This window comes from Cinclus cinclus, chromosome 1 (genome assembly GCF_963662255.1).
Source record: "Cinclus cinclus chromosome 1, bCinCin1.1, whole genome shotgun sequence".
Lineage (NCBI taxonomy): Eukaryota > Metazoa > Chordata > Aves > Passeriformes > Cinclidae > Cinclus > Cinclus cinclus.
In genome coordinates, this window is record NC_085046.1 from 20,004,624 (window position 1) to 20,013,887 (window position 9,264).

The following is a 9,264-nucleotide window of genomic DNA, read 5'->3' on the forward strand; positions in this document are numbered from 1 at the left end:
GATAAGGGTTCACATGAACTATTTCAATGCTACATAGCTACTACGTTTTATAAAACCAAGTTTTAAGGTACTTCAGGCACTCTGACATTTAGTAACTGCATTAACTAGTATATGGAAGCAAGATTAATTTTTATTAGCTTGAAGTATTTTATTCAAGTGATAAGAAATATCATAATACATTATGCATCTGCCAGTTATAATCCATTTAAATTGGTTCCAAAACCTAAGTAGTAAATGAGTAAGACAGTTTATCTAGTTAAACTGAAAAAACAGCATTCCACACAGCCAGTACTAGAGATGTCAACCGTATAATAATTCCAGCATTATGTTATGGCTTTCCAGAAAGTAATGAAATTAACAGATTAGAACACATCAAGAGCCATTTTCCAAAGATTTATTGAAGTAGCGACAGGTTGCTCATACTGTGCTGGAAAAAGCAGTTTTATTGAATTCAGATACTTAAAAACAGTATTGCAGCACAAGATATTGCTATTTGTAAACTAGACTCCATTGTAAACTCTAATCCTTTAGGGAGAGTCAGTTTGCAAGATCTAAGACCTATTTCCTAGCATAATCATCTTGCGCTCATGGAAAAACTGCAGAAAGGCACTTGAAAGCTGTTTCTTCCTTTAAGACATGGACTTTTTCAATCTTGCTGGTAAGAATTTCTCCTTTTTATGCATCTTCTCTTCAGCTTTACTCCAAGTCATCGTGATGCTGGGAAGTTTCATTAATAACCTAATGAAAAACAGAAACACTTGCCTTAAGTTTAATGTTTTTAAGAAGTGGAACATCCTCTTCTGAAATGTGAATAAGCAGGTATCAGCTCATACTCACAAGAAATTCTAGTTTGTAAATAGCATACAGAAACCATTCAAGTTTTATTTACTTACACAAACAACAGCATCTTATCTGAAGCAAGTGAAGTATCTCTGTTTACTGCCACATGTTTTCCTAATTAAATCTTTTGAGAATCTCAACCGGACTTAAATACTCAATGCACAGGTAACAGTCACAAAGTTTTACTAGCAGATGAATTTAGATTTCTTTTTTCCAGAAAAACCCGTTTGCTACACCTGTATGTTCACACAGCTTGGAGTGCCAATTGCTCTTCTACTCAATACTTACTACTACATACAATCTGCAGTAAGCAGTAGGCAAACTTAAGAATTTAAGGTTTTTATTTCTGTGATAGAAATAAAATTAAGTTACCACCAACCTGTCCATCTCTAGTTTCGACGGTCTTAATTAGAAGTGTTCTCTTTGAGTGAGTGTCAACCATTGGCTGAGACTCAATGTTGGTTTCTGCAGAAGAAGATGCATTATTACCAATAGTCTAGATGAAGTGCCTCCTCAAATAAATGAGGCGTAACAGATTTTAGTGCCTACTTCCAGAATCCCAATTTAGTATACAAAGTCTCCTGCTCTGAATAAGCCAGTTTTTCTACATTTTCTCTCCATGCCCCTTAAATCACTTTCAGCAGGTATCCAAACTAATTACTTGCTATGTACCAATATTTAAAAATGTGTCCAGGAACAAAAGAGCTGCTACCATCCAAGGTTAAGCAATTGCAAATACTGTAGTTAGATCCAAGAAGAGCATTCACAACCAACTGCACTTATACAAGCTCAAAAACCAGTATAAAAGGAACTACTCAGAACCCTCGTGCTAATGATAGAGCAACTGCCTAAACTGAAATAGCAGAAACAGCTTACCTCTCAGGTTCAAAGCAGCAAAGGTTGGAATAGGCATGTTAATCCTGAAGGAAAAAAGAAATTGATAAAAATCAGACATGAGTATAAAGTATCTTCTAGTAATTTCTGGTTTTAGAAAAGTGCCTGCATGTAATTACCTGCTCTCTTCACCCTCCAGCAGTTTTCTGTAGGTGGCAATCTCAATATCAAGAGCCATCTTTACATTCAGCAGGTCCTGGTACTCGCGGAGATGGCGAGCCATTTCTTCCTTCATGTTCTGGATCTCATCCTGCAGACGGCCAATAGTGTCTTGGTAGTTAGCAGCTTCAACAGCAAAATTCTCCTCCATTTCACGCATCTGGCGCTCCAAGGACTCATTCTGGAAGAGAATATTGAAATCAAGCACTGCTGCAGTTCAGTCACTCTTCCCCACCCTCATGACCCTTAACATTTTAAAGAAGGAAAGTTGTGTTACATTAGCATCCCTTCTGAAAATGCCCAGATGTGTCCCAAATTTGTCATCTCCTTATCTTCCCTTTGCAAAGTCAGGGAAGGTTATGCTGATGTGTGATCTGAGGTGTACCACTTATTTGTTCTACCAGGTGGCAAAGACATCCTTTGCAGTAAGCCCAACACATGCAGCTCAAGTCAGCATGCAGCCAGTCTGTAGTAGAGGAGGTTTACAGGCTTAAACACTAAACACTGTTACATCCACTTCAAGCCTGTCTTTAATGCAGTCATGTTCTAGCAACAGCATGATTTGCACCTTTCACTGCTCCTCAAGATTCTTTATATAACTTTAGCTGTACATGACAGACAAGGCACAAACACTTTATGTTGCTAAGTAAACAGTGAATATTATAGTAAGAGAATGAACTTATTGTTTACAGCTTAAGTAAGACTAATTCAGTGTATCAATCTAGTCAGTGCACTGTTGTGCATACGCACAAATTGAGCCCACAGCATCCTTTTCAAAGAGCACTAATATGCTGCTGAATTGCATAGCAGATCACCTACGTTCACATCCAAATTAGCAATTAAACTGCAGTGCAGTGCTTAAAGCTTCAATGAAGAGCTTCGGTCTTCTACTTACGCTTCCCTTGAGAGCATCCACTTCGCAGGTGAGAGACTGGATCTGTCTGCGGTACTCATTCGCTTCCTGCTTGGCCTGGCGCAGGGCATCATTGTTCCTGTTAGCAGCTTCAGAGAGATCTGCAAACTGGAAAACCCCAGTCTGGTCAGCATAACACTTCAACAAATGGAGAAACACACCCTCTGTGGACACAGCAGGTGAGGACAACTGAAGGTATTACAAGGGTTAGCACCTGAAATGTTTAAATATTAGTATTACTCTTAAAGTGCCTCTCTATTTCTAAGTGTTATATTAGAATTCATAGAAACTTTCATGCTTGTTTCCCCACTTTGTACATTTCCCACCTTTTCACCATTTTTTTTCACTCATTTCTCCAGTACTTCATCCAACATCTGCTTTCAGAAGCACAGGAAAGACTCCCAGTGTGCATCCCTTACTTTGATACTGTAGTTATGGCACAAAATGTTTTCAGTTGTACCCTTCCCAGATTAGGATTTTAAAAAAGACTTTGTGTCATGGTTCATGTCCATTAGAGAGAGAGAGGGAACAGCAAGGGAAAAACAGAGCTGTCAAAAAGAATTAGTTGCACTGCCTGATGCATTTTTACTTACTTTGGACTTGTACCACTCTTCAGCCTCCTGAAGATTCTTAGCAGCAACACTTTCATACTGCTGGCGAACGTCACGCAGGGCAGCAGTAAGATCAGGCTTAGAAACATCCATATCAATCTGGATGTGCTGTTCCTGGAGTTGGGCTTGCAATTCTCGGATTTCCTTGGAGAAAAGCAGACACTCAACATTATTGCACAAAAGCACACAGATCATACACAGGTGGGGACTCCGGGACAGAACCCGCAAAGAGCTTCCTGGCTAGACAGTCTGCATCTAAACACAGACCTCATTTCTCAGCTTACCTCATCATGAAGCTTCTTCAAGAAGACAATCTCTTCTTGCAGGGACTCAACTTTGCGCTCAAGATCAAGACGTGCCAGAGAGGCATTGTCAACATCCTGACCAGAGAGAAGAACAAATCATAACCTTATAAAACTGATGGAGAGAAGTCTTAGAGCAAGTTCAGCAGCATACAGACTGATGCTACATCTGAGCTTTTTGACAAGACAATATGAAATCAAAAGCTGTAAAAAAACCTTTTTGCCATCTCCTACCATAGCCTTAAACAATTACATGCACCTTTATTGTGATTTTGAAAACTATACCACATATGTTGATTATATCACCTTTGCTGACATGGGGCTAAGAGCACACAGATCATAGTGGCTATAAATCGTTCAAGTACTTGAGCCAGAAGTTGGCAGTAGGTGCTTCTAGCTTGACTACACTGACAAAAAGTTGCAATTTGCAAACTTCCACTCTTTTCAGTGGGGCTAAAAAAGTGCAACACATGTGCCTCCATGCCTATCAGTGGGCTTAACTTAAGGACTCCTCGGTGAATAAGCACAGAGCCCCTTAGGTCCACAGACCACAATTTTAAAGCGTATTTGTAAAGCTGGTGAGGCACATATAAACTGCAGCATTCACTTAATGCAGGTCAACAGATCTCCCTTGAGAAAAAGAAGGTATGAGCATAAACACAAACTCATCACTGCCTACACCCTCAGTTGCTGGCAAAGACTCCACCTTTTGCTGGACGGAGATAGTCTTAATCAACAGCAAAAATTCATTTAGAGCATAACAGAAGACACGTCACGAATGTTGCAAGGGAACAACTTGAATTCGCTCAAAAACATAAGACTAGACCTTGATTGGCAACTTCTTACATTTGATTGTGTAGGGCATTTAGTTTGCAAAGGGGAAGACTGCTCCTTTCGCTCTAGTTACATACACAGCCACATGCTTGTGCTCACAGGGTATTAACATATCGGGTTCTCACAGCTTACTCCAATGCTATTTTGGACTGCCCAAAGCATAAGCATTCCTAATCAGCAGCTGTCTCTATTATGGCACCTTTGAAATAAGGAATGTTTTCTTTAGACTCCTAGAAAGCCTTTCCTTGGATCAATCCTACTCTGGGATAAGGTCCTTGCTCCAGAAGAATTATTCTGTTTACTTTATCCAGCAAAATACCCCTTTCATGTGTAATTCCATAACTTTTCTACCAGTTCCTGTGCTACACCCACAGTTCATATCAGCTCTGTTTTTCAGTTTAGGGAAAGAATTTCCAAATTAATTTGTTCTCCTCTCCCCAAAACTGCTCAAGATCATTCCGGCAGAAAATTACATGGCTGTGACCCAACATGTTTACATAACTGGCCAGACATCCAAAGATTTTCTAGAGGATTTTACAGAAATCTCCACCCTGAAGGCTATTAATTTTATTTGTAACAACTGAATAGCTCCAGGATTTTAGGACCTTATAGTAAATTGAAAGCAGTTTAAACTGAAGACCCTTACAATATATGGTGTATACTTCACTATATACTATCATTTATGCATTCCCTATCACTAGGATTCAATGTTTCAGCAGTTCCCAGATGTTGTGGAGAACCACATAAACGAATAGACTACTTGTAGTCTGAACAAGTATGAGCCTGATACATGCAGTTGAACAAGTATGAGCCACAGACACATGCAGCTGAAGCAGGCACTGATTTTATCCTAGGAGATTCTTCATTGCACGCCACACACTTTGCAGGGTTGAGCATCCATGTTTACTTCAGAGAAACCCCATGTTAGCTAGGACCTGACCTGTTAGGCTTGTCACAGGTTCAGGACCTATTCCTTGCTGCTAGACTAGCAGGCAAAGCTGCAGTAACTTTCTCACTAACTCTGATGCTTGTCCTGCCCCAAAGGAAAGTCCTCACAGAACTTTCACATATTCTTTCTGCAGTACACCCCTCAGCACATGAGTATAATCACATCTTTGCCCAGAAGAAATTAATTAAAATTCAGTACATATGAGCTCAACAGTCTGAAACAGGCAGCTTTAGGAAATAAGTTTAAATATTTGTTCTTTATTTTAAAATACTCAAGTACACAACTGCTCCACCAAGTAAAAAGTAGCTTTGACGATACACCAGAACAGCAAATCACTTGCTGAAGTGCTCCAAAACTATCCAAATTTCCAGTGGAAAAATATGATTTAACAGAAAATGGCACATTGTTTTAAAATGGAAAGCACAACAGGAGAACAGCTTCAATGTTCTGTGAATTTAATTTCACTTTCAGAAGAACAAAATTTACACGGAAACATATTTAGGTTACAAAACCTGCATGTTAACTCCACCCTTGCCAGTAAGGAAAAATGAGGTCTGAGCAGTGATGTTCAAATCAAGCACATCAGCATGCACCAGTTATGTCTTGAGTGGATTTAGTGTAGTTTCCACAGACAATGATTTGCACAAGTAAATTTTATGCACAAGCTACAGCTTAGGAGGTTAAATTGATGCAATTCTGACAGTCCTGCATGCACACAACTGCTAAAGGCTAAGCTCCTGAGTGACCCCTTTCCACAGTACAGGGAAGAGCTGGATAATGAGCATGGGGTATGCACACCAAGCCAAGCTCACTTTAAAGCCTAGAGCCTTCATAAGATTCAATATGCCTGAAGTGCACCAATTAAATATGAAAGACTATGTAAAAGCCAACCTTAAGTCAATTGATCCTTCAACTGAATGCAGCAATGAATCAGCGTAGATGAGCTTCTCTAAATTTAAAGTTAAATTCTCCTTCACAGAACTTCACACTACAGTAAACTATCTTGGCACTCAAAAAAAAAAAAACAACCCCAGAAGCTTAAATTAAGGCAGCATCCCAAACTGTTGTTTAAAACTTCTGTCCCCAGAATGCCTGTGGGGACTGAATTCCCAGCCTCTGAATGGGAGTAAGTGTTTCAGTTTCCCCACACTATCTCTTGAACACACCTGCTCTCCTTCAAGGACTGTAAATATACAGCAGTCAAAAGCCTTTCCCAGGGAAACGCTGACAATCAAGTGCTGATTTCCTGAATAGTGACTTCTGTTAATGCCTATGAAGAGCTCTGGTACAAAGTCAACCTGTAGCCAGCTGACTGGTGATAAAGTCAGTCACGTCCAGTCTGGAAGAATGCTAGCAATGCTGTTTTACACCAGCAGTTTTAGGGAAGAGACCTTGTTTTGAGAAGGCACATTCCTAAATATCTCTTAGTCCAAACAAGGCTTAATCTAAATTGAAAGCTGGTTTTGCACAAGTGAAAACCTGAGCTTAAGAATTTTTAAACACTGTTTACACAGTTGTTTCTGGTTGTCATATAGATTTACTTTATCTGGATAACATCACAGCATCCCACAAAGACTGAACCCTAACATAACTTGTTTCCTAAATTAACATCTTTGTTTCACAGAGTATTAGATTCCACGTTCTTAATGGACACTCAGAGGAGGCAAACTCAATCCTATGACCTCGCCCCAAGGAACATATTGTCTACTTCTTGTCAGCAGACAACACCCACATGAAAACCCTAAAATTTGAAACTGTTGCCCAGTAATGCACTGACCAATGATTCATCAAAAAGGAGTTATGTTTTGTACAAAAACTGGCCCATAATAGACACAGTTCACCAGAAATATTCCCGCACCATTACACATTTAGTAAGAATGCAGCCCACTGCGCCCCCCCACCCCGGACACAAAGGGATCTATTATTTCAATCTGCTGCCACCACACTTGCCATAATGCCTGTATCTGCATTCCACGGTGAATCCCATAGAAACCATTAATACCCTTCAGCCAAGCGAGCAGATGGCCCCCTTTCACTTTTATTGGATCGGAAAGTGATTCCACGTTGGGGCGTTTTTTATAAAACGGGCTAGACTTGGATAAAGCAGGACAATAGTTTCCCTCCCCTCCCCTCCGACTGCAGCATCCCTCTAAAGAAAACACGGAGGGCCCGCGTGAGAACTGACGGAATCTCTTTGTGCAAGGAAAGCCAACTCCTGCACTCCCACCCTCCGCCCCAGGCACAGCCACCACTTCCTCGGGCCCCTCCCTCCTCCAACACCGCTAACCTGTCTGAAGGACTGCAGGGTACTCTCAGCCTCCTCTCTTTGAAGCATCTCCTCTTGCAACCTGGAAGGGGCAACACAGCGGTGAGGAGGGAGCGGGGTTCACCCAAATCCCCCCGCCCAGCCTCCCGCCCGCCCGGGATGCTCAGGGGCTGCCTCCGCGCCAGGGGACAGGGCAGGGGGAGGCAGCGGGAGGCGCCGGCAGCCCGAACCCGCGTTCCCCAGGCACGCTCACTTCTCCCGCAGCCGCATGATGTCGTCGGCGAGGTTGTCCCGCTCCACTTCCACGCGTGCCTTGTCGTTGGTGAGCTGGTCCACCTGTCGCCGCAGCTCCCGCATCTCCTCCTCGTACAGGTCGCCCAGGCGGGACGTGCCCTTGCCCTTGAGCTGCTCCAGCTCGGCCAGCAAGATCTTGTTCTGCTGCTCTAGGAAGCGCACCTTGTCGATGTAGTTGGCGAAGCGGTCATTAAGCTCCTGCAGCTCAACCTTCTCGTTGGTGCGGTTCGCCTTGAACTCCGTGTTGATGGCGTCGGCCAGGGTGAAATCCACGGAGTCGTGGAGCCGCATGGGCGGCATGCTGCTCCGCAGCCGCACCGACGTCGTCTTAGTGGCGTACATGCCGCCGGGCGAGGCGGACACGTACCGGGCGCTGCTGGGCCGCAGGGCGCTGCCCAGCGAGTACCGGCTGCTGGACGTGATGTACCGGGTGCCGGTGCTGGGGCGGCTGCCCCCGCCGAACATGCGGCGGTACGACGAGTTTTTCGTGCTGATGCTCATTGCGACGGCGGCTCGGGCTTTGTAATCCGGGAGCGGAGTGGGGCGACCTGGGTGTGCGGCGAAGAAGGGCGGTGGCCGCGGCCAGGCCCCTTCTTATGGGCGCCGCGAACCCGCCCCGCCGGCCCGCCCCGCTCCGCCCCGCCCGCGGGGAAGGGGCGGCGGCCGCGGACACAAAGGAACGAGCGGGGCGGCTCGGCTCGGCTCTGCCGGCGGGGCGGGGGGTGGGCGGCAGCTTGTGCTGGGGCTGGGTCCCCAGAGACCGGCAGGTTTCCGCCGGGGCTGCGGGACGTGGCAGGGCGGTGCCCTACCGTACGGAGGGGCGCGGGGAGCGCGGGGGTGACAGCGGCGGCGTCTTCGGTGTCGCGGAAATGGGCGCTGGGTTTCCCCCTCGCATCTCCTTGTTCCCCTCCTGAGTGAGCGCGGTCACTGCAAGACGGGGTTGGCAAGTTTGCTGTGTTACAGGCCTGGCAAAATACTCCGAATAACCTATTAAAACCCCTCTGTAGGTATGATGTATATGTATACAAAGCTTTCTAGGAAACTTTCGTTTCCTTTTGAGCTTTCTGAAACAGTACGATCAGGGAAAAATTGTGCTAGCTATTCACAAAGGGCTGCCAAGTGTTCAAAATGAACAACCAGAAAAATAATGTATGTGTTTTCTTTAGCTGCCTCCCATAATAGCAATCGTAGCTCCTAAGCTT

General features: G+C 44.1%; 1 protein-coding gene across 1 annotated transcript; it reads right to left on the bottom strand.

The window, feature by feature from the left end:
* Window positions 1-377: 377 nt before the first annotated feature.
* On the bottom strand, window positions 378-8,643 carry VIM (vimentin). The gene is made up of 9 exons (XM_062507590.1): window positions 8,022-8,643; window positions 7,790-7,850; window positions 3,702-3,797; window positions 3,400-3,561; window positions 2,789-2,914; window positions 1,854-2,074; window positions 1,717-1,760; window positions 1,220-1,305; window positions 378-738 (listed from the first exon to the last, which is right to left on the bottom strand). Exons 1-9 carry the CDS (start codon window positions 8,561-8,563, stop codon window positions 697-699), a joined length of 1,380 nt encoding a protein of 459 aa, XP_062363574.1. The 5' UTR covers window positions 8,564-8,643; the 3' UTR covers window positions 378-696.
* Between the last annotated feature and the right edge of the window lie 621 nt (window positions 8,644-9,264).

Excerpts from the sequence above, each read along its gene's own strand:
- VIM (XM_062507590.1), bottom strand. The coding sequence starts at position 8,563 with ATGAGCATCAGCACGAAAAACTCGTCGTACCGCCGCATGTTCGGCGGG. Across the intron at positions 2,915-3,399 it reads AAGAGTGGTACAAGTCCAAA|TTTGCAGATCTCTCTGAAGC; the intron begins GTAAGTAAAAAT and ends GGGGTTTTCCAG. Across the intron at positions 739-1,219 it reads TCGAAACTAGAGATGGACAG|GTTATTAATGAAACTTCCCA; the intron begins GTTGGTGGTAAC and ends GTTTTTCATTAG.